The sequence below is a fragment of the Trachypithecus francoisi genome, unplaced genomic scaffold (genome assembly GCF_009764315.1).
Source record: "Trachypithecus francoisi isolate TF-2019V2 unplaced genomic scaffold, Tfra_2.0 Lachesis_group11, whole genome shotgun sequence".
NCBI classification, from domain to species: Eukaryota; Metazoa; Chordata; class Mammalia; order Primates; family Cercopithecidae; genus Trachypithecus; species Trachypithecus francoisi.
In genome coordinates this window covers 77,692,165-77,716,555 of record NW_022681456.1, presented here as the reverse complement: position 1 = coordinate 77,716,555, position 24,391 = coordinate 77,692,165, and the positions used below count along the sequence as shown (strand labels likewise).

At 48.4% G+C, this 24,391-nt stretch overlaps 2 protein-coding genes and 2 non-coding genes across 10 annotated transcripts in view; all 4 read right to left on the bottom strand.

Annotated features, from left to right (window-relative positions):
- Positions 1-3,788, bottom strand: part of BAZ2A (bromodomain adjacent to zinc finger domain 2A) — a 41,897-nt gene extending 38,109 nt beyond the window's left edge. For 3 of the 7 annotated variants that reach the window (XM_033221650.1, XM_033221653.1, XM_033221652.1), the window contains exon 1: positions 3,164-3,369. Coding sequence is in view for 3 of the 7 variants with exons in the window: in XM_033221647.1 (XP_033077538.1) it covers positions 3,164-3,167 (4 nt within the window). In the remaining 4 variants the exon portion in view is untranslated. Of the gene's footprint in view, positions 1-3,163; positions 3,370-3,705 lie in introns of those variants that run through there. The other 4 variants (XM_033221645.1, XM_033221646.1, XM_033221651.1 and 1 more) reach the window with 3 other exon arrangements.
- Positions 3,789-5,147: 1,359 nt separating this feature from the next.
- On the bottom strand, positions 5,148-13,716 carry ATP5F1B (ATP synthase F1 subunit beta). The gene is made up of 10 exons (XM_033221644.1): positions 13,479-13,716; positions 12,816-12,998; positions 12,428-12,602; positions 11,487-11,608; positions 11,057-11,241; positions 10,325-10,483; positions 10,101-10,223; positions 7,258-7,470; positions 6,378-6,579; positions 5,148-5,396 (listed from the first exon to the last, which is right to left on the bottom strand). The coding sequence occupies exons 1-10, from the start codon at positions 13,603-13,605 to the stop codon at positions 5,296-5,298; spliced, it is 1,590 nt and encodes a 529-aa protein (XP_033077535.1). The 5' UTR covers positions 13,606-13,716; the 3' UTR covers positions 5,148-5,295.
- LOC117091224 lies at positions 11,334-11,400 on the bottom strand. The gene has a single exon (XR_004440331.1). It is a non-coding gene; the product is annotated as a small nucleolar RNA SNORD59 (small nucleolar RNA).
- On the bottom strand, positions 12,673-12,747 carry LOC117091223. The gene has a single exon (XR_004440330.1). It is a non-coding gene; the product is annotated as a small nucleolar RNA SNORD59 (small nucleolar RNA).
- Positions 13,717-24,391: the final 10,675 nt, after the last annotated feature.

Below are 24,391 nucleotides of genomic sequence, written 5' to 3'. Positions count from 1 at the left end.
TAGAAAGGGGAAGGGGCAAATGGTCATTTTATCAGCAACTTGTAAGAAAGGTCTCCAGGGAATAGGCTGAACCTCAAGCCAGGCCACTGGACTAGTAATGAAGAGAATGGGGAGGGACAAACTAGCACCTGCTCCCCATTTCTCACCCTCCTGTGTTCCTGCGGCACCTCCCTGACTCTGGGGTCAGCTGCCACTGTGCCTGGCTCCACTCTGGAGCCAGATGGCTGGGGCTGGGAGGAGGAAGAGAGAGAAGGGGATTCGTTTGCATCCCTCTACGTCCTTCCCTCTCCCCCACCAGATACTCCTGGCATCCAACCCCAAACACCACTGCTGAACACCCTCTCCTCCCCTCAGCACCCCCGCCAAACATGACTTAGAAGAGTCTGAAGCAGATCCTGACACCCAGTCCCCTAATTCTGGAGGTGAGGAGTGGGAAATGACAGAGCATAGCTAGGGGCGCAGCTGGACTGGGGGCGGAGGGGGAATTCTCTAATGGAGGTGGGATAATTATTAAAGACCTCCCTTCCCCTCACTGGCTGAATGGATCATACTGTTAACAGGGTCTGTCTAGCAGGGAGATGGCTCTCAGCCGAGTAACCATTCCAGCTGGACACCCCCCCTCCAACAGGTTAAAGCAAAAGTCTTCACCCTCTCTGCATTCTGGAAAGGCTAGATTCTCCTAACGCATCACAATGACCATACCCCTCCCCTTCTTTCCCCATTTTTTTTTTTTTTTTTTTTTTGGAGACAGTCTTGCTCTGTCGCCCAGGCTGGAGTGCAGTGTCCTGATTTCAGCTTGCTGCAACCTACACCTGCCAGGTTCAAGCGATTCTTGTGCCTCAACCTCCCGAGTAGCTGGGATTACAGGCACACGCCACCACGACCAGCTAATTTTTGTATATTTTGTAGAGACGGGGTTTTGCCATGTTGCCCAGGCTGGTTTAGAACTCCTGACCTCAAGTGATCTGCCCGCCTTAGGCCTCCCAAAGTACTGGGATTACAGGCGAGCACCACCCCACCCCGGCCCCCTTCTCCCCTTTAAGTCGACAGGTGGCTCCTCAGATTCACACAATCTTGTTTCCAAACTTCCCAATGGGATTCTCTATGGTGGTCCTGTAAGTTAGAGAAAGCCCCTATTTCCTAGGGAGCCGGGGGGCTTCCTTTGCATCTGAACAGAGAAGACTGGACTTCTCTTGCCTTCCTCATAGCCCCAACTCCCTTAGAGATTTAGCCACAGCTCCCCACCCACTCTCTCCCAACCGTCCCTGAGGCCCTGAAGCACAAGATTCCGGCAGCGCCCTAGCCCCCAGCTCCCAGGTGCTGGGGGAGGGGCCTTCCTAGGCTGCACCGACCAACCCTAGGCCCAAGAGGAGAGCCCTTCCCACCTGGGCTCAGTAGGCGGTGCTGAGGTTGGACCCCAAGCTCCAGGAGATGTAGGGTGGGGTGAGGACTACAGAAAAGATTTAGATGAGGCTTAGCTGAACTTAAAGGGCTGAGCGGAGCAGGGGCAGATAGTGTTGTCGACGTTGCTCCCCCGCCCCCCTTACTACGGGGAAGGAGAGGAGTTAGGGTGGGTATCCCCCCTCCCTTTGGGGTTAGGAAGGCGTGGGAAAGCGCTAGTTCCAGAGGGGAGGAGGCGAAACCCAGACCGCGGGAGATTTTTCTGGCGAGGAAGGCGCGGGGGAGGGGGAGATCCTGGGCCCAGAATAGGAAGGGTACTCGGGAGAGGATGGCGGAGAGGCGTGAGAAGCCTCCGGATTCCGGTCGCAAAGGACAGGGGGAAAACGGGCTACTAGATAGTGCAGGGCAGAGAGGAAGGGCAGCTCCCTGAGGGGGAGAGTCAGATCCCGAATCCCGGGGCAGCAGGGATCCCGGGGCAGGATACCGCAGGAACGGCCCGCCAGGGGACTCCGGAGCTGGAGGTGGGTGCCGGGCCTCACCTGGAGCAGGGCCGGGCCGCGGGCGGCGGCGGCGGCAGCGGCGCAGGTGGCCGAGCCGGGCGGCGGCGGCGCCTCCTCCCCCAGCCCTGGGCTGGCGGCGGCGGAGGGGAGGAGGTGGTGCTTAAAGGGGCAGGAGCTACCGAGGTGAGGACAACCGCTCAGGAGAGCAGTCGCGAAGGATCCACTGGGGGAGAGGGAAGCGGGTGGCGTCTCCTAGGGGCCAGAACCAGGAAGGATCCCAGATGGGAGGAAGAGAACAGATCCCAGAAAGAGACAAACTTCTGCGGTGAAGTGGGGGATGGTGGTAGGTCCGAAAGGAAGGACTCGGGAGAGCTCTGCCCGCGCTCCCAGGGCACCGGCAAAGACCGCCTCACAAAGGTGGCCGGGGAAGGCAGCGAGAGCTACATGGGCTCCTAGGAGGCCTAGGGGTGCAGGAGAGGGAACTCAAGGCCGAAACTGCTGGGGGTCACGCGCAGCGCCCTACTAGGTGAACAGGTTCCCCGTGTTTCAGCTCCTCAGGGCCCCATCCCTACAGCTGTGGAGCATTTGGAATCAGGAAGCTACGCGGGCAAAAACCTCCTATCCTCTCAACCTCAATCCTGCCTCCCACTCAGTGCCCTCAGTAACTGTAGTGTGGGGGCCATCAATAGCAGCCCTAGTGAGGCTGATGTGGGACCACGAGAATCGACTTTGGTTCAGTTTTCCCCCAACCACCACCAACCTTGCTTCAGTCCCTGGGGCAACAGGAAGCAGCTGCTCAGTGCAGCCCCCACCTGAAGGTGGGTCAAGGTGGGGGAGGAGAGAAGGCAGACTTAAAAGGCCTTAGAAAAATGAGAGGGAGGGGAGGCACTTTAAAGACCTTCCAGCCCTGCCCAAAGCGGGCTTTACTTTTGTGGGGGCTAGCAGTGAGTACTGTCAAAATTTCCCTGAATCTCAGCAGCTTAAATGGGGAGGAGCAGGGGCAATCCTTCACGGGGCGGCGGGGAGGGGGTTGGGAAAGCCCTGGCCTAAGCTGTGTCTGGGGCTCTTCCTTAGAGCTGGGGCTTGCCCATACTCAGGATCCCGTGGTCGGCAGCTGAGCCCTGTGCCCCCCGTCCCCCAGAGTCCTGTTTCCTCTCCTTCACCCCCAAAATGAGCAAAGGTTAGGCCCCACCCCTGCTGAGTCAGCCAGGGAGGGAGTAGGCATCCCTCAGGCCTTCCCCGGGGCTGGTCCCCATACTCACCCATGTCAGGCTGGCAGGGCTCGAGGTTGGGACCACCCAGCTCCTCACTGTCCTTGGGCCCCCACTTCACGTGAAGGCTGGTGTTGGATCCTCCCAAACTGTGAGCTGGGAACTAGCAACAATCAAAAAGCCAGTGTATGCTTCCTGCGAACCACACAGCCTGAACTGCTGTAGGGTGATGTCCCTGTGTGACAGACTGGGTGGGGAGGGAGGAGGGAAGGGCGGGGCCTTCTCTGGGTGGAGAGAGGGAGGAGGCGAGGACAGGGCAGACCAGGAGAAATATGGAGGAAGGTTAGAGCTGTGTTGACACTCCAGTGGCGTGGTAGAAGAGGCGGGCAAAGGGGGAAGGAAATAAATAGTTTCAGCTACTGAGAGGGAGAAGGTTCTCGATAAACGCTGAAGGACGTGAACGTGTTGGGGGAAGGGGTGGCGGGATGCAAAAGACTTAGGATTTCAGTTCCCAGGTCTGTATCGGTTGACGTGAGAAAACAAAGCAGAAAGGGCTGACCTGTACGCTAGGTCTTTTTCTACCAGCTTCTTACCCACTCCAGAGTCAGGACCTAGAGGAAGTGTCCCCACCCCCATAACTCAGCATTTCCCCAAATCCAAGCTTTTCTGGGAGCAAACTACCAGCACAAGCAGCTCAGGGGCTCCACCTTCTGTCCAGATCATGACACAGGAGAGACTGCGGGAGAGGCTGCTGCCAAGGACGTCATAGGCAGATGGAAGGAAGCTTAGAGGCCCTTACTCCACCCCTGGCGCCGCGCCAAAAAGCCCTCCCCAACCTTCAGCCCCCAGGGGCCTCTGAATTGGGAGCTCAGCTTGTCCCCGCCCAGCTTCTACCGAACTTGATGGCCTCAGCGGGTGGAGCTTATAGATGCAGGCTCCTCCCCAGGACAAAAGCCCCAGCTGGTCTGTAAACAGTCCTTAACTGAGAGCCACATCCCAGCAAATGGCCTTCATGGATTTGAAAATGGGATCAGAGTTCTTGCTGAGTCTCCAGTGCTACCGCGAGAGGGCAGTAGGATGAGTCTGGTCCCGGAAAAGAACACAAGGGGAACCCAATCCGACCTTGCAAGCTTCTTTTAAATTGAAATGGTGAAATATACCTCTACCCCTGCACCTCTCAGTAGGCTAAAATGAAAGGAAAATAACCTAACTTCATTAGTTTAGAAGCCCAAGCCAGCAACCCTGAAAATTGCTATTCCCTTGAGATTCTCTTTTCTGGGCTTTCATAAGGGATCTTCACAGAGGGTGAACTAGGCCTCATATGCCTCTGCATGGCCTCATATGCCTCTGCATAGCCTCAAGGAATCACAAGCAACTTTTATTTAGGCTTGCCCAAAATGTCAGGAAGTATTTCAGTACACTTTCTGAAGACATGAAGGCCTAACTAAGATGTAGAGAACCGTTTCGATTCAATTTTAACAAAGATCAGTATTCATCACTATTTCTTGAAAATTCATTAAACTCAGATTAACCCCTGGAAATCGGTTACTTCTAAAACGAGTTTTTCCCAATATGCCCTTCAAAAAAGGCCTATTTTTAACCAAGAAGTAGGTATGTGCCACATGGAATAGAGGCCAAAAAACACATCAATTTGTATTGAACTAAAGGCCCCAAACTGAGGCCCTACTAAGATCACACTACCCAAGGGAAACCCCACATGAGAGGTACGATTGCCCATCAACAAAAGAGAATGGCTAGTTTTAAGGACCGATTTCAAACATACATGGCCCACTTCAAGCTGAACCTGCTTCTTATAGCCACTCCAAAAATCTAATTGTTGAAAATAGTGCTGGTGATGTGAGACTGCATACACCTGTAGCCCCAGCTACTCAGGAGACTGAGGTGGGAGATCTCGAGCCCAGGAGTCGGAGACCAGTCTTGGCAACACAGCCAGACACCGTGTCTCTAAAAGTAAAACTAAATACATAACCCTTGAGTGTTGACTATGTTGTCAGAACCAAGAGAATCAGACAAATTCTGAGGGGTGTACATTTTATTGGAAACCGTAAATACCGTTCAGACAGAATATATCTTCAATCAAGTCTCTTGTGCAGCCAACACAGATAAATGAAGCTTTTTGGGTTAGGGGCAAGGAGAGGAAGAGTACAGAGGACAAAGACCCCTCACGACGCATGCTCTTCAGCCAGCTTATCAGCTTTTGCCACAGCTTCTTCAATGGGTCCCACCATATAGAAGGCCTGTTCTGGGAGATGGTCATATTCACCTGTATGACGGGAAAAAAAAAAAGTAAGAAGTGGAGGGATATCAATTTTCTGCATCGTGTAACATTCCTTACCACTTGAGGCCATCAGTTAGAATGTGATGACTTAATGTCATCTTAGAAAGCTTAAATTTCCCTCACAAATCAAATTCACAAGACATGATACAGTATGAATTAAGAACACATGGGTCAGGCATGGTGGCTCACACCTGTAATGCCAGCACTTTGGGAGACCAAGGCAGGCGGATCACCTAAGGTCAGGAGTTTGAGACAAGTATGGCCAACATGGTGAAACCCCATGCTACTAAAAATACAAAAATTATGCATGGTGGCATGTGCCTGTAATCCCAGCTACTTGGATGGTTGAGGCTGGAGTATCACCTGAACCTGGGAGGTGGAGGTTGCAGTCAGTCATGATTGCACCAATGTACTCCAACCTGGGCGACAGAGACTCAGTCTCAAAAAATACCTATAAAATAAAAGGGAGCTAAAGAATCAAGTAACAAACCACACTCAAATTAAATGTAGAGTATTTTCTTTTTGAGACAAAGTCTTCCTCTGTCCCCCAGGCTGGAGTACAGTGGCGCGATCTCGGCGCACTGCAAGCTCTGCCTCCTGGGTTCACGCCATTCTCCTGCCTCAGCCTCCCCTACACGTGCCCGCCTCCACGCCCGGCTAATTTTTTTGTATTTTTGGAAGATACGGGGTTTCACCGTTAGCCAGGATGGTCTCAATCTCCCGACCTTGTGATCCGCCTGGCTTGGCCTCCCAAAGTGCTGGGATTATAGGTGTGAGCCACCGCGTCCGCTCACGTATTTTCAAACAAAATTAATGGGAAAGTTTGTTTTTTAAATTAAAAATATAATTAGGCATAGTATATTATATATTGCTTGATGGTTGTTGGAATGGGACCACAGCACAGTAAACATTCAAGATTTTGGCTTTTCTGTGATCTTATGTTCAGCTTTGTACTCAAAATCTCACCTGCCAAAATCTGCTGGAATCCTTTGATGGTCTCCTTCAGGGGTACCAGCTTCCCCATATGACCTGTGAAGACCTCAGCAACCTGGAATGGCTGAGACAAAAAACGCTGTATTTTCCGTGCACGGGACACGGTCAACTTGTCTTCCTCAGAAAGTTCATCCATACCCAGGATGGCAATGATATCCTGCAGGGATTTGTAGTCCTATGAGAAAAAAGAAGCCTGAGTTAAGTACTCTCATTCCTTTAATTTGGACAAGCTAACAAAGGGAAAGTTACATGCTAGGGGGCAGAGAGGGTGGTGGTGGGATGAGGAACCTCAGCCAAGAAAGATTAGTGTCTTTCTTGTTCTCCATAGTCCTAGTTTGGTGCCGTTAGAAAAATACTGCATTCCACCGGGCGCGGTGGCTCATGCCTATAATCCCAGTACTTTGAGAGGCTGAGGTGGGCAGATCACAAGGTCAAGAGTTCAAGACCAGCCTGACCAACTGGTGAAACCGTCTCTACTAAAAATAGAAAAATTAGCTGGGTGTGGTGGCGCGCGCCTGTAATCCCAGGTACTCAGGAGGCTGAGGCAGGAGAATCGCTTGAACCCGGGAGGGAGGTTGCAGTGAGCCGAGATGGCGCCACTGCACTCCAGCTTCAGTGACAGAGACTCCATCTCAAATAAAAAAAGAAAAAAAGAAAAATATTGCATGCCACAGTGTTAAGTACCTGGAAACTCAAGAGACCTCATTAGCTCTCACTAGCAATTGCTAGCCTCAACTTTCCTTGCTCCAAAACAAATCACACAAATCACTAAGAAAGATCCAGTCCTAATACAGTCCCCACAATCCCTCTTTTTAACTTTCCGGACAGCGATCCCACATAGTAATATACTCACCTGCAGGATTTTTTGCACCCCACGGGCAACATCGTAATGCTCACTGCCAACAATGTTGGGATCCATGATGCGAGAGGTGGAGTCTAGAGGATCCACAGCTGGATAGATGCCCAGCTCAGCAATGGCACGTGACAGTACAGTGGTAGCATCCAAATGGGCAAACGTAGTAGCAGGAGCAGGGTCAGTCAAGTCATCAGCAGGCACATAGATAGCCTAAAATGAGATCCCATGAAGTACAGCAGGAACCAAAGTAAATTTTTTTTTGTTTTAAAAGTGTCTTTTTTTTTGAGACAGGGTCTCGCTCTGTCGCCTAGGCTGGAGTGCAGTGACGCAATCTCGGCTCACTGCAACCTCTGCCTCAACTTCCCGAGTGGCTGGGACTACAGGTGCCCGCCACCACATCAGGCTAAATTTTTTGTACTTTTAGTAGAGATGGGGTTTCACCATCTTGGCCAGGCTAGTCTTGAACTCCTGACCTCGTGATCCAGCCTCCTTGGCCTCCCAAAGTGCTGGGATTATAGATGTAAGCCACCACGCCCAGCGAACCAAAGTAATTTTACTTAAGCCATCCTCCTTTCTGACGTATCTTTATCATCTCACTCCATTTAGCACTCCAAAGACCCTTCTTACCACCCCTAATACCTGCTGAATAAGCTGACAGATTATCAGGTCTCTCAGCCATGATGGAAGAATTTTTAATATCATTCTTTTTGTTCTTCATCTTGTATTTTAACTCTATTTTAATAATACCCACTTTTAGAATTAAAAACAAGAGGCTGGGGGTGGGGCATGGTGGCTCACACCTGTAAAACCAGCACGTTGGGAGACCAAGGCAGACAGATCACAAGGTCAGTTCGAGACCAGCCTGACCAACATGGTAAAACCCCGTCTCTACTTAAAAAAAATACAAAAATTAGCCAGGCGTGGTGGCGCATGCCTGTAATCCCAACTACACAGGAGGCTGAGGCAGGTGAATCGCTTGAACCTGGGAGGTGGAAGTTATAGTGAGCCAAGATCGTGCTGTGATCTGCATTCTAGCCTAGGCGATAGACTGTCTCAAAAAGCCAGGTGCAGTGGCTCACGCCTGTAATCCCAACACTTTGGGAGGCTGAGTCGGGCAGATCACCTGAGGTCAGGAGTTCAAGATCAGCCTGACTAACATGGTGAAACCCCGTCTCTACTAAAAATACAAAAATTAACTGGGCCTGGTGTTGGGTGCCTATGATCCCTGCTACTCAGGAGGCTGAGACAAAGGAATCACTTGAATCCGGGAGGTGGAGGTTGCAGTGAGCCAAGATCGCACCCACTGCACTCCAGCCTGGGCAATGAGAGTGAAACTCCGTCTCAAAAAAAAAAAAGAAAGAATTAAAAACAAGAACAAAAAACTTCTTGCACAATAGTTCATTAAATTGAATTATAAAAAGTTCCTACAGTTTAGCCACATTTTTACTATACATAATATTTATGTAATTTTACTATACATCCCATCTATATATATTTGAAAATGTATACTACATTAATGCAGTAAATTTTTCTTTTTTTTTGATGGAATATCGCTCTGTCACCCAGGCTGGAGTGCAGTAGTGCAACCTCAGCTCACCACAACCTCCTGCAACCTCCGCCTCCCAGGTTCAAACAATTCTCCTGCCTCAGCCTCTCGAGTAGCTGGAACTACAGGCAAGTGCCACCATGCCCAGCTAATCTTTTGTATTTTTAGTAGAGATGGGGTTTCACTGTGCTAGTCAGGATGGTCTCGATCTCCTGACCTCATGATCCACCTACCTTGGCCTCCCAAAGTGCTAGAATTATAGGCGTGAGCCACTGCACCCGGCCCTAATACAGTAAATATTTAATGCTAAGTTCCCATATAGCTCTGGACTCCCCTTAGACTAGAAACCATTGCTTTGTGATCTACATTTAAATGTATACCTTCATTTATGGTTTTTTTTTTTTTTTTTTTTTTTGAGACAGAGTCTTACTCTGTCGCCCAAGCTGGAGTGCAGTGCCCCCATCTTGGCTCATTGCAACCTCCCGGATTCAAACGATTCTCTTGCCTCAGCCCCCCGACTAGCTGGGATTACTAGCGCACACCACTACGCCTGGCTAATTTTTTGTAGTTTTAGCAGAGACGGGGTTTCACTATGTTGGCCAAGCTGGTTTCGAACTCCTAACCTCAAATGATTCACCTGCCTCGGTCTCCCAAAGTGCTAAGATTACAGGCGTGAGCCACCCCGCCTGGCCTACCTTCAATTATTTTGGGTAGTTCTTAACCTTTTAGGGTCTTTAACACGCACACACACAGACTTTTACACATTATTCCAGGGAGCTCATGAACCCCAGTTAACAGACCTTTTTGAGATGTAAATAACTAAGTTATTTATTTGAGACGGAGTCTCGCCTTGTAGCCCAGGCTGGAATGCAATGGCGTGATCTTGGCTCACTGCAACCTCTGCTTCCGGGGTTCAAGCGATTCTCCTGCCTCAGCCTCTGAGTAGCTGGGATTACAGGCGTCCGCCACCATGCCCGGCTAATTTTTTGTATCTTTAGTAGAGACAGGGTTTCACCATGTTGGCCAGGCTGGTCTCTAACTCCTGACCTCATGATCTGCCCACCTCGGCCTCACAAAATGTTGGGATTACAGGCGTGAGCCACCACGCCTGGCCCAATAAGTTTTATACATCTCTCTACATACATTTTTTTTTTAGATAGGGTCTCGCTTTGTTCCCCAGGCTGATCTCTTGGGCTCAAGCAATCTTCCCGCCTCAGCCTCCTCAGTAGCTGAGATGCACCACTGCACCCCGCCTTTCTACAAATCACATCTTCATCTATGTAATTTTTCTTACCTGTACAGAGGTGATAGATCCCTTCTTGGTAGTGGTAATTCTTTCCTGCATAGTACCCATGTCAGTGGCGAGGGTAGGCTGATAGCCCACAGCAGAAGGGATTCTGCCCAATAATGCAGACACCTAAAAGAAAAAAAGGTCTTAGGTGTCTACATCCTTAGCCTCATCTGAATAGCTCCAAAGAAAGGCCAAATGAACCAGGTCCTCTCAAGCTTCCCTCTTACCTCTGAACCAGCCTGGGTGAAGCGAAAGATATTATCAATAAATAGCAGTACATCTTGACCTTCTTGGTCTCTGAAGTATTCGGCCACAGTCAGTCCAGTAAGAGCTACCCGGGCACGAGCACCAGGTGGTTCATTCATTTGACCATATACCAGCGCTACCTGCAGTAATCATACATAATCGTAAAACCTGACAAAGGAGTAAAGACGCCACATACGGAAGGTTCCTAAATCGGAGAAAGGACCACAGATCCTTTCTCAGAAGGTGTCAACATTTTTGTGTGCAAGTTTCTTTTCCCTATTAGAGATGCAGTTCAAAACAAAAAAGACAGCTTCTTATATTACTAAGGCAAAACTATAGTAGAAAGGAAATAAAAACCTGTTCAAATTAAGTGAAAAGTACAAAATAGGCTTAGCTGAAACATATGTACCATGTCCAATCCACCCCTCCCAAAATTAGCTTTCAAATGATGGGACTGTCTACCAAAAAGAAAACCTGGAAATGTTATTTAATGTCAGTATCAAAGAGAACAGAAAATGTCCATTAGTGTATTGGAAGTTGGGGGGAAAACACTAACAGGTTTCCTTTGTAGGTCCTGGCACACTAAAATGAAAATATTAAAATTATTTTAAAAAGGAAAAAAAACATTAAATAGAAAATATAGAACATGGCTTCAGTTGGCAATAGTTTCCTGGCATAACTACCACGTGGACGTCACTCAGCTCAATGCTGACCTTAGAGGTGGCATCTTTTAAGTTGATAACACCAGATTCAATCATTTCATGGTATAAATCATTGCCTTCACGGGTCCTCTCACCAACACCAGCAAACACAGAGTAACCACCATGGGCTTTGGCGACATTGTTGATTAACTCCATGATCAGTACAGTCTTGCCAACTCCGGCGCCACCAAAAAGCCCTATAAGAGGTTGAAAAGAAAGAATACTTAAGAGTTCTGCTTTCCTAAATAAGCAAACTTCCAAAAAAGGAATTGCTTCCTTCCATCCTATTCCTTCTCAGAAATTGCATATGGCTTCAGCAAACTCAGAAGAATGAAAGAATGTACTCATCAGTGAGGAATAGATGTCAATATCCATTTGTAATAGTGTATGAGTTTTTCCTCCCATATTAGGTTTGGAAAATATGTACCCCTTAATAACATACCAATTTTGCCACCCTTGGCATAGGGAGCTAGCAGATCCACAACCTTGATACCAGTCACCAGAATTTCCTGCTCAACACTCATTTCCATGAACTCTGGAGCCTCAGCATGAATGGCAGCAAATCTGTAAAAGTAGAAGAGAGGATTGGTATGTATTCACCTTGTTGAAAGCAAATGATAATCTTATATATCCTTCCCTATCAACTCTCAAATCTATCCCTTTACTTAAGGAACTACAGTCTTATCTCCCCTTTGTTGTATAAATTAGATCAACTATCATCCAGGATCTAACCCAACTTTCTGCAATAAAGAAAATCATTATCTTAGGAAACAATAATCCCGTTCCCTTACTTTAACTGTCATAAATTTTTCATTTTACTGAGCCTTAACAGCATTCCCTCACATAGCAATAGCAAATACAAAAACCTACAAGTTTTGGAGACTCCTAAACCTAAGCAGTAAGACCAAGTGTTAAAAATACTCAACTAGCCGGACGCAGTGGGTCAAGTCGGTTATCCCAGCACTTTGGGGGGCCGAGGTGGGTGGATCACCTGAAATCAGGAGTTCGAGATCAGCCTGGCCAACATGGTGAAACCCCGTCTGTACTAAAAATACAAAAATTAGCCTGGCATGGTGGCATGCACCTGTAATCCCAGCTATTCAGGAGGCTGAGGCAGGAGAATCGCTTGAACCCAGGAGGTGGAGGTTGCAGTGAGTCGAGAGCAAAACTCCTTCTCAAGAAAAAAAAAAAAAACCTCAAGTAGTAGGTTTTTGTCAATGAGAAATTCTGCATCCTAATTTCTTCAGGTGAAAGTGCACTGTGTGATTTTAATAATCGAAGGTATCAGAAGACAAATTCTGCTTTATGAGAAGGTGTCACCTTTATGTGTAAAACTGCAAATAACAAGTTTCTTTGTGCACAGATGCATTAAGAGCAACTTACTGTTTGGTTTTGATGGGACCTCTTTCATCAATAGGTTCTCCAATAACATTCATGATTCTGCCCAAAGTCTCAGGACCAACAGGAATTTTGATTGGTGCACCAGAATCCAGTACTTTCTGGCCTCTAACCAAGCCTTCCGTACCATCCATAGCAATAGTCCTTACTGTGCTCTCACCTGTTAGATACAGGCATTGCAGGGTTATACATAAGTAAAACTGGTATCAAGACCTAAGTCGACCAAGACTCCTTCTCAGTACCTAAATGCGGCTTCAGCAAACTCAGAAGAACGAAAGTCATTTTGATAAAATCATCACAGAAGGAGACAGCTTGGTTTTTGGGATACTTGGGCTACACAAGGTCTTTACTATCCCTAACAAATTCTACTTACCCAAATGCTGGGCCACCTCCAAAACCAGTCTGGTCTCCCTGCCTTGCACTTCCAGGGCATTTAGAATTGGTGGTAGTCCCTCATCAAACTGGACGTCCACCACTGCGCCAATGACCGCCACGATGCGCCCGGTGGCGGCGCCTGCTTTTGGCGAAGGAGATGTTTGCGCCGCATAGTCCCTGACTAACAGACAAAAGATATTGGAAGGAGCTGGGGTCAGTACAGTAAAAGGTTATCGGAAGCCAAGACTTACACAATAAGAGGAAAACTCAGCCGAAGTCAGGCCTCTTTCCGCTTGTACGGAAGGCGTGTCCAAGAGGGAAGGCCGCGCAGCGATCGATAAAGCGCCTGCACAGCCTTCCCATCCGCATGCACAATAACCCATTTTTCGAGAGTTCAGTACCCCTATTCAACGGGAAGGCCAACGCACCTGCCCGCACCTTCTCCGTCACACAAAGAACTTTATACAGAACGGGACAGAGCTGGGTCAAAGAAACCTTCTATGGGTGTCCCATTTTTGTTCTCCTGCCATTAGAGAGCAAAATGCGGCTCCAGGCATACTTTTAGCACCACGGATCCCTTAGGCCCGAGCTACCATCGTTCCCCGGCTCAAGGTCATGGGGCGGCAAAAAGGAACTTTAGCTCCTAGAGAAAAGCACTTACCAGGATGGACCGCCGTCGGAGCGGCCCGCAGTAAGAGCTGAGCTGAGGGTAGCGACGCTGAAGGAGTGAGTCCCCGCAAGGCCCCGGAGGCCGAAGCAGAGGCCACACGACCCACAAGACCCAACATGGCGGAGTCCGGGTGGAGACTGATTGCTGCAGCAACCCCGGCCGCCTGTTCTCCTGCAGTTGGGGCGAGGCATACGCTGCTGTAGGCAGGTCCATTGGGTAAATTGGCTGCTCATCATTCTCAGTGCTGCTTCTACAGGGTAATACACGCTTATCTTCTCATCCATTGGTCAAAACTGGTGCTAATCTGAAACTCCTTTTTTTATTGGACAGTGTGAGGTTAGAGGGCGACACTCTGAGCCTCCAAACCTAATTGGATTATAGCGACGTCAATTGGAGAGGGTAATCGGAGGAACTACGTTTAAGAAAGGGGCCGAGTTCCTGTTGAAAGTGCGTGGGCTGTCTTTGCCTGTCCTTGGGTTTTCTCCTTAGATAGGTCCTTGATCTAGGTGACAACCACAGGGGTGGGGTTCAGGGAAGTGGTAGCGCCGTGAAGCACCACTGAAGGTGAGCGTGGCGAAGTCAGGAGCCCTCTTTAGAGCTAAAATACGGTTTCTCTCTCGAAGTAGTGAAATTGGAAGCTTCCAGGAGATTGCGCAGATTAGCAACCTAGACAGGATCTTTATCATTTAAACCTATTAAAATGAAGGAAACTAATGTAACCAGTACTTTAGCTGGGTATTGAGGAGACTCAATAAGATAAATAAGACTCAGGACCTTCCTTTCAAGGTCCAGGTGAACAAACAATGCAATAATGTGATGGTTCCTGGTTAAGTATAAACTGGGTGCACGAAAGAGGAGGGGATAAATTTGGGTCACCTAGAGATACAGAATTGTCTACCTTGAAGGAAGCTGAGAGACCTCAGCTATGAAATGTGAATAGAAAAAAAAATTTTTTTTTCTTTTTTTTGAGACGGAGTCTCGCTCAGTCGCCCAGGCGAGAATGCAGTGGCGCGATCTCGGCTCACTGCAAGCTCCGCCTCCCGGGTTCACCCCATTCTCCTGCCTCAGCCTCCCAAGTAGCTGGGACTACGGGCGCCTGCCACCACGCCCGGCTGATTTTTTGTATTTTTTTTTTAGTAGATACGGGGTTTCACTATGTTAGCCAGGATGGTCTCGACTTCCTGACCTCCTGATCCGCCCACCTCGGCCTCCCAAAGTGCTGGGATTACAAGCGTGAGCCACCGCTACCGGCCTAGAAATTCTTACTGTAGTCCAGGAGCGGTGGCTCACGTCTGTAGTCCCAGCACTTTGGGAGGCCGAAGCAGCTGGATCACCTGAAGTCAGGAGCTCGAGACCAGCCTGGCCAACATGGTGAAACCCCGTCTCTACTAAAAATACAAAAATTAGCCGGGCGCGGTGGCTCAATTTTGTAATCCCAGCACTTTGGGAAGCCAAGGCGGGCGGATCACGAGGTCAGGAGATCGAGACCATCCTGGCTAACATGGTGAAACCCCGTCTCTACTAAAAATACAAAAAATTAGCCCGGCGTGGTGGCGGGCGCCTGTAGTTCCAGCTACTCAGGAAGCTGAGGCAGGAGAATGGCATGAACCCGGGAGGCGGAGCTTGCAGTGAGCCAAGATCGCGCAGTTGGACTGCAGCCTGGGCGGCAGAGCGAGACTCCGTCTCAAAAAAAAAAAAAAAAATTAACCAGGCGTGATGGCAGGCGCCTGTGCTCCCAGCTACTCAGGAGGCTGAAGCAGGAGAATCTTTTGAACCCGGGAGGCGGAGGTTGCAGTGAGCCGAGATCGCACCACTGCACTCCAGCTTGGGCGACAGAGTGAGACTCTGTCTCAAAACATAAAATAAATGTATAAAATAAAATAGGCCGGGTGCGGTGGCTCGCACCTGTAATCCCAGCACTCTGGGAGGCCGAGGCGGGCGGATCATGAGGTCAAGAAATCGAGACCATCCTGGCCAACGTGGTGTAACCCCGGCTCTACTAAAAATACAAAAATTAGCAGGGCGTGGTGGCGGGCACCTGCAGTCCCAGCTACTGGGGAAGCTGAGGCAGGAGAATGGCTTGAACCTGGGAGGCGGAGGTTGCAGTGAGCCAAGATCGCGCCACTGCACTCCAGTCTGGTGATAGAGCAAGACTCCGTCTCAAAAATAATAAATAAATAAGGCCGGGCGCGGTGGCTCAAGCCTGTAATCCTAGCACTTTGGGAGGCCGAGACGGGCGGATCACGAGGTCAGGAGATCGAGACCATCCTGACTAACACGGTGAAACCCCGTCTCTACTAAAAACTACAAAAAACTAGCCGGGCGAGGTGGCGGCGCCTGTAGTCCCAGCTACTCGGGAGGCTGAGGCAGGAGAATGGCGTGAACCCGGGAGGCGGAGCTTGCAGTGAGCTGAGATCCGGCCACAGCACTCCAGCCTGGGTGACAGCGCGAGACTCCGTCTCAAAAAAAAAAAAAATAATAATAATAATAATAATAATAATAAATAAATAAATAAAATAAGTAAAAAGGGCTGGGCTGGGCACGGCGGCACTTTGGGAAGCCGAGGTGAGTGTATCACTTGAGCCCAGGAGTTCGATACCAACCTGGGCAACGTGGTGAAACCTCATCTCTAAAAAATATGTAAAAAAATAAAAAAATAAAAATTAGCCAGATGTGGCATGTGCCAGTAGACTCAGTTACTGGGAAGGCTCAGGTGGGAAGATGGCTTGAGCCCAGGAGGTGGAGGTTGCAGAGAGCTAAGATTGAGCCACTGTACTCCATGCTGGCTGACATAGTGAGACCCTGTCTCTACAAAAAAAGAAAAAGAAAAAAAAATAGGGCTGAAAAAAATCCTTTGGGTTTGGGTTTGGCAACTAGGAAATCATTCCATGGTGGAGTGGGATCAAAAGTAATTTCAATGGACTGCATCTAAAACATAGGATTTTGGCCGGGTGTGGTGGCTTACACCTGTAATCCCTGCACTTTGAGAGGCCAAGGCGGATAGATCACCTGAGACCAGCCTGGCCAACATGATGAAACCTGGTCTCTAGTAAAACAAAAAATTAGTCTGGGCGCAGTGGCTCACACCTGTAATCCCAGCACTTTGGGAGGCCAAGGTGGGCAGATCACCTGAGGTCAGGAGTTCGAGACCAGCCTGACCCACACAGAGAAACCCTGTCTCTACTAAAAATACAAAATTAGCCAGGCATGGCGGCACATGCCTGTAATCCCAGCTACTTGGGAGGCTGAGACAAAACAATCACTTGAACCCAGAAGGCAGAGGTTGTGGTGAGCTAAGATTGCGCCATTGCACTCCAGCCTGGGCAACAAGAGTGTAACTCCGTCTCAAAAAAAAAAAAAAAAAAAACAGAATATTGTCACTGGAGCCAGGTTGGGAATCTTGTGTTTTCCACTCACTAGCTATCATTGGGCAAGTTATTTAATCTCTTTACATCAGTTTCCTCATCCATAAAAGGGATACTACTACTAACAATGGGGATAATATCCTAGGATTGTTTTGAGAATTAAGTAGACTAATATAAGAAAGAAGAATTGAGAACAATGCCTGGCACAAAATTAGCCCTATATATACATGATATTATTATTTTTGTTTACTATTGGCTAATGTCAATTGGATCCTATCCAATCCATTCAATAATTTGTTCCTCTCATACATTTTGTGAGCAGAGTCTGTTTCGTATAATGCCCTTGAAAAAGTAATATAGGGCAAATGTTTAGGATTTTTTTAAAAACCTAGACAACGTAGGTTGCTTAAAAAAAAAAAGCAGAGATGAAAAATCAAAATAAAGATTCCTTTTGTCATTTGTGAGCCTGTTACATCATATCTATGGCCTCATCTGTTTCTGACCTCAACAAGGATAATTTTATAGGCTGGGCATGGTGGCTCGCACCTGTAATCCCAGCACTTTGGAAGGCTGAGATGGGGGGATTGAGTGAGTCCAGGAGTTGGAGACCAGACTGGGCAACATGGTGAAACCCTGTTTCTACAAAAATACAAAAATTAGCCAGGTATGGTGGTGTGTGCCTGTTTTCCCAGCTACTGGGGAGGCTGCGATGGGAGGACAGCTTGAGCCCAGAAGGTGGAGGTTGTAGTTATCTAAGATTGGACCATTGCAGGAGGCTATTCAGGAGGCTGAGGTGGGAGAATTGCTTGAGCCTAAGAGATAGAGGTTGCAGTGAGCTGATATCTGTGCCACTGCACTCCAGCCTGGGCAACATAGTGAGACCCCATCTCAAAAAAAAGGAGATAATTTTATATAAAAGTGAAGAAGCGGCTGGGCACAGTGGCTCATGCCTGTAATTCCAGCACTTTGGGGAGGCCGAGGCGGGCGGATCACGAGGTCAGGAGATCGAGACCATCCTGGCTAACAAGGTGAAACCCCGTCTCTACTAAAAACACAAAATTAGCCGGGCGTGGTGGTGGGCGCCTGTAGTCCCAGCTACTCTGGAGGCTGAGGCAGGAGAATGGTGTGAACCCAGGAGGCAGAGCTTACAGTGAGCCGAGCTCCCACCACTGCACTCCAGCCTGGGCGACAGAGCGAGACTCTGTCTCAAAAATAAATAAATAGGCCGGGCGCGGTGGCTCAAGCCTGTAATCCCAGCACTTTGGGAGGCTGAGACGGGCGGATCACGAGGTCAGGAGATCGAGACCATCCTGGCTAACACGGTGAAACCCCGTCTCTACTAAAAAATACAAAAAAACTAGCCGGGCGAGGTGGCGGGCGCCTGTAGTCCCAGCTACTGGGGAGGCTGAGGCAGGAGAATGGCGTGAACCCGGGAGGCGGAGCTTGCAGTGAGCTGAAATCTGGCCACTGCACTCCAGCCTGGGCGACAGAGCGAGACTCCGTCTCAAAAAAATAAATAAATAAATAAATAATAAAAGTGAAGAAGCTCCATGACTTCCTCCCTCTACCCCCTTTCTAGCAAGACTTAATCTGATTTGAGAACTTTGGTTTTGTATCACCAATTTGGGTCTTGGCAAAATGAGAGTTTTATTAACGATCAAACACATTACTTTTTTTTTTTTTTTTGAGATGGAGTATCAATCCTGTTGCCCAGGTTGGAGTGCAATGGTGCTATCTCAGCTCACTGCAACCTCTGTCTCCCAGGTTCAAGTGATTCTCCTACCTCAGCCTCCCAAGTAGCTGGGACCTCAGGTGTGCACCACCACATCTGGCTAATTTTTTTGTATTTTTACTAGAGACAGGGTTTCACCATGTTGGCCAGGTTGGTCTCGAAGTCCTGAACTCAGGTGATCCGCCCACCTCGAACTCCCAAAGTGTTGGGATTACAGACGTGAGCCACCACCCCCGGCCTACTCTGACATTTCTTTTTCTTTTTTTTTTTTTCTTTTTTTGAGACAGAGTCTCACTCTGTCACCAAGGCTGGAGTGCAGTGGCATGATCTAGGCTCACTGCAACCTCCGCCTCCCAGGTTCAAGCAATTCTCCTGCCTCAGCCTCCTGAGTAGCTGGGATTACAGGCGCACACCACCACACCAGGCTAATATTTTGTATTTTTAGGAGAGACGGGGTTTCACCATGTTGCCTAGACTGGTCTTGAACTCCTGACTTGGTGATCTGCCTGCCTTGGCCTCCCAAAGTGCTGGGATTACAGGCATGAGCCACCATGCCTGATCCTAGTACTCCTTTAATACATATTCCTAAACATATTGGCTTAAAATATGTTCACTTAAATAAGATTCTGCCAATTTGCCTTCCCAAACCATCCTGCTAATCTACCAGGTTCCCAGCATCCTTGCCAAAACTTTATTTTTAAACGTGGCTAATGTAATGAAATTATTGACTTAATTCATTTTTTTTTTTTTTTTTTTGAGATAGAGTCTCCATCTGTCGCCCAGGCTGGAGTGCAGTGGCACGATCTCGGCTCACTAAAACCTCTGCCTCCCAGGTTCAAGGAATTCTCCTGCCTCGGCCTTCTGAGTAGCTGAGACTACAGGCTCCCGCCACAACGCCCGGCTAATTTTCTTGTATTTTTAGTAGAGAAGGGGTTTCACCATATTGGCCAGGCTGGTCTCGAACTCCTGACCTCAGATGATCTACCCTCCTTGACCTCCCAAAGTGCTGAGATTACAGGCATGAGCCACTTTTTTTTTTTTTTTTTTTAATTGAGGCAGGGTCTTACTCTATCTCCCAGGCTGCAGTACAGTGGAGCAATTACGGCTCACTGCAGCCTTCGCCTCCCCGGTTCAAACAGTTCTTGAACTAGAGCCTCCCAGGCTCAAGTCCTCCCACCTCTGCGTCCTGAGTAGCTGGGACCACAGTCATATGCACATACCATCAGGCCCTGCTAATTTTTGTAAAGACAGGGTTTCGACATATTGCCCATGGCTAGCTTCAAGCCCGGTGGGGGGACAGGGGGACGCTCAAGTAATCTGTCGTCCTTGGCTTCCCAAAGTGTTGAGATGACAGGCATGAGCCACCACGCTCAGGTCTAATGGCGAGTAAGATGGAATATTTTCATGTTTGTTGGCCAGTTGTATATCTTCAGTTAATTGTTTCCATCTTTTGCCAATTTTTTCCTTTTGGCTTGTCACAATTAAGTGTTCTTGAAATGCTTTGTTAAACATGTTGTAAATGTTTTCTTCTAATGTTATCTTTTAATTTAGTGGTATGTTTTGACCTATTAATTTTTTTTTTTGAGACGGAGTCTCGCTCTGTTGCCCAGGCTGGAGTGCAGTGGCCGGATCTCAGCTCACTGCAAGCTCCGCCTTCCAGGTTTACACCATTCTCCTGCCTCAGCCTCCCAAGTAGCTGAGACTACAGGTGCCCGCCACCACGCCTGGCTAATTTTTTGTATTTTTTAGTAGAGACGGGGTTTCACTGTGTTAGCCAGGATGGTCTCGATCTCCAGACCTCATGATCCGCCCACCTTCGCCTCCCAGAGTGCTGGGACTACAGGCGTGAGCCACTGTGCCCGGCCCCTATTAATTTTTATTATTATTTTTTTGAGACAGAGTCTCGCTCTGTTGCCCAGGCTGGAATGCAGTGGCGCCGTCTCGGCTCACCACAACCTCTGCCTCCCAGGTTCAAGCAATTCTCCTGCCTCAGCCTCCCAAGTAGCTGGGACTACAGGCATGCACCACCATGCATGGCTACTTTTTGTATTTTTAGTAGAGACGCGGTTTCACTATGTTGGCCAGGCTGGTCTTGAACTCCTGACCTCATGATCCGCCCACCTTCGCCTCCCAGAGTGCTGGGACTACAGGCGTGAGCCACTGTGCCCGGCCCCTATTAATTTTTATTATTATTTTTTTGAGACAGAGTCTCGCTCTGTTGCCCAGGCTGGAGTGCAGTGGTGGGATCTCAGCTCACTGCAACCTCCGCCTCCAAGGTTCAAGCGATTCTCCTGCCTCAGCCTCCCGAGTAGCTGGGATTACAGGCATGTGCCACCATGCCCAGCTAATTTTTGTATTTTTAGTAGAGACAGTGTTTCACTGTGTTGGCACAGCTGGTGTCGAACTCCTGACCTTGTGATCCGCCTGCCTCGGTCTCCCAAAGTGCTGGGATTACAAGCATGAGCCACCGCGCCTGGCCAAGCCTGGCAATATCTTAAATGAGTTGTCACCACGCCTTATTTGACCACCTACATATACCTGGATTCCGGATCCCATTACCATTGCCTAAATTTAGCCCTTCATCTCTTACCACTTGAATTATTGCACGAACTTGTTTCCTTACCTCCAAATCCACCTGCAAAACATTATTCATGCTATGGTATTTCTGAAATGTATTTTACCATACTGTGTTATGGGAAAGAGATTTGGTGGTGATATATGACGCTTTTTACTAGTAGGAATAGACATTCAACATTTAATTGCGGTCAATGTTTAAATGAAACCCACAGGTCTAAAAAACACAATTGGCCGGGTGCGGTGGCTCACGCCTGAATCTCAGCACTTTGGGAGGCTGAGGCGGGCAGATCACCTGAAGCCAGGAGTTCGAGATCAGCCTGGCCAACATGGTGAAACCCCATCTTTACTAAAAATATAAAAATTAGCTGGGCATGGTGGCACATGCCTGTAGTCCCAGCTACTGGGGAGGCTGAGGCAGGAGAATCGCTTGAACCCGGGATGCAGAGGTTGCAGTGTGCCAAAATCGTGCCACTGCATTCCAGCCTCAGTGACAGAGCGAGACTGTCTCAAAAAAAAACAAAAACAAAAACAAAAAAACACAATTGTCCCTTGTTATATTCGGGAGGAGTGGTTTCATGACCACTCCACCACCAAGCATACCAAAATCAGAACATACTTAAGTCCTAAAGTTGGCCCTGCAGAACCCTCCATATTCATGGGTTTGGCATTTTACAAATACAGTATTTTTGACCTGCATTTGGTTGGAAAAAATCCACCTAAAAGGGGTCAAACCCATGTTGTACAAGGTTCAAGTGCACAAGGATGACAGAATGTAGGGGTTAGAGTAAGCCTTCACAAAATCCTTAGAATTCACTGTTAAAATTCTCCATCCTACTGCCACCCTAGAACTCCATTTCAGTTGTCCACTTATTTGCACAGGCTGCTAGATTCGACCAGGAAGTCTTACTCCGTATTCACAACTACTTAGACCCTGTTACCAATTATTTAATCACTCTCTATCAAAGCAACTAGATGTTAAGTTTTTTTTTTTTTTTTTTTTTTTGAGACGGAGTCTCGCTCTGTCACCCATGCTGGAGTGCTGTGGCCGGATCTCAGCTCACTGCAAGCTCCGCCTCCCGGGTTCACGCCATTCTCCTGCCTCAGCCTCCCGGGTAGCTGGGACTACAAGCGCCGCCACGTCGCCCGGCTATTTTTTTTTTTTTGTAGTTTTTAGTAGAGACGGGGTTTCACCATGTTAGCCAGGATGGTCTCTATCTCCTGACCTCGTGATCCGCCCGTCTTGGCCTCCCAAAGTGCTGGGATTACAGGCTTGAGCCACCGCGCCCGGCCGATGTTAAGTTTTTTACAAAGTGCCAGCCTCCTCCCTACCTAGCCTGTATCTTTTCCTATTTGGTACAATGCTGGGTGATCCACAAATAAAAAATTGTATTTGTTTTTTTTTTTAATTTCTCAAAAGAATTCCCGCTAAACAGGAGAAATTTCAATTAGCCTAGAACTAAAATGGGGGACACAACCTTCATGCTACTGTAGCAATCACCCTCAACCTGCCCTCCCTGGAAATAGCTAAGTTTAGGAAACTGTATTAGCACCAATATCACGACCTATCAATATGGACAAAAAATATGCTATACCCATTCATCTAAACTTAAAAAATTTCACTTACAATCCTTTTTTTTTTTTTTTTTGAGAGGGGGTTTCACCATGTTGGCCAGGCATGAACCACCATGCCTAGCCCAGAACATGTTTTTGTTTTTGAGACAGTCTTGCTCTGCCACCCAGGCTGGAGTGCAGTGGCGCCTCCCAAAGTGCTGTGATTACAGAATTAAGCCACCGTGCCCACCCCAGAAAATGTTCTTAACAGAAGCTTTGAATTAGAGATGAGGTACAATGCACAAGGTGTGTTACCTAAGAAATAAGGACTGATGAGAACCTGTCCAAGTGTTTGAACACAAAATATATTTTAAAAATTATAGCCAGGTAACACACAGTGACACACACCTTAATACTGGCACTTGGGGAGGCCAAGGCAGTCATATCACTTGAACTTAGGAGTTCGATACCAGCTTGGGAAACATGGAGACCCGTCTCTACAAAATATGTAAGTCCAGCAGGTGTGGTGCTTGAGATGTGACTGCACCACTCCACTCCAGCCTGGGGAAGCTGCAGTGCAATGGCACAATCTGGGCTGTCTGTAACCTCTGCCTCCTGGGTTCAAGCGATTCTCCTGCCTCAGCTTCCTGAGTAGCTGGGATTACAGGCGCAGGCCACCACACCCAGCTAATTTTTTTGTTATTACTGGTAGAGACGGGGTTTCATCATGTTGGCCAGGCTGGTTTTGAACTCCTGACCTCAGGTGATGCTCCCACCTCAGCCTCCCAAAGTGCTGGGACTACAGGCGTGAGCCACCATGCCCAGCCTTTTTTTTTTGAGAAACTTGTCTACAAAAATCTTCGTGGTGCCATCTTGGCTCACTGCATCCCCAACGGCCCGGGTTCAATTGCTCCTCCCACCTCAGCTTCCAGAGTAGGCAGGATTACAGGAATGCACCATCACACCCAGCTAATTTTTTTGTGAAAATAGGGATTCGCAGGCTGGGCGTGGTGGCTCATGCCTATAATCCCAGCACTTTGGGAGGCTGAGGCAGGCGGGAGTTTGAGACTAGCCTAGCCAACATGGTGAAAACCCACCTCTACCAAAGATAATTAGCTGGGCATTGTCGTGTGCGCCTGTAATCCCAGCTAGTCAGGAGGCTGAGGCAGGATAATTGATTGAACCTGGGAGGCAGAGATTGCACAGAGATGAGAGTGCACCATTGCACTCCAGCCTGGGCGACAGGGGAGACTCCATCTCCAAAAAAAAAAAAAAAAAAAAAAAAATTGGGGTTTTACCTTGCCCAGGCTGGTCTGAAGCAATCCACCTGCCTGTCTCCCAGAGTGCTGCTATTACAGGCAGGTGGGAGCTACCATGCCTGGCCTGTATGATGGCATAGTTTCAAGGCTGGGCGGTAAGCCAACGAATCATTCATTTCCAAAAATGACATATGAATTTTTCCAAGAAAATCAAGTTTTTAAAATGTTTTCCCCACTGAAGTTAAGAACTACATATCATAATACACTATGCATATCTATTATCGCACTTCCGGCCGGGCGCGGTGGCTCAAGCCTGTAATCCCAGCACTTTGGGAGGCCGAGACGGGCGGATCACGAGGTCAGGAGATCGAGACCATCCTGGCTAACACGGTGAAACCCCGTTTCTACTAAAAAATATAA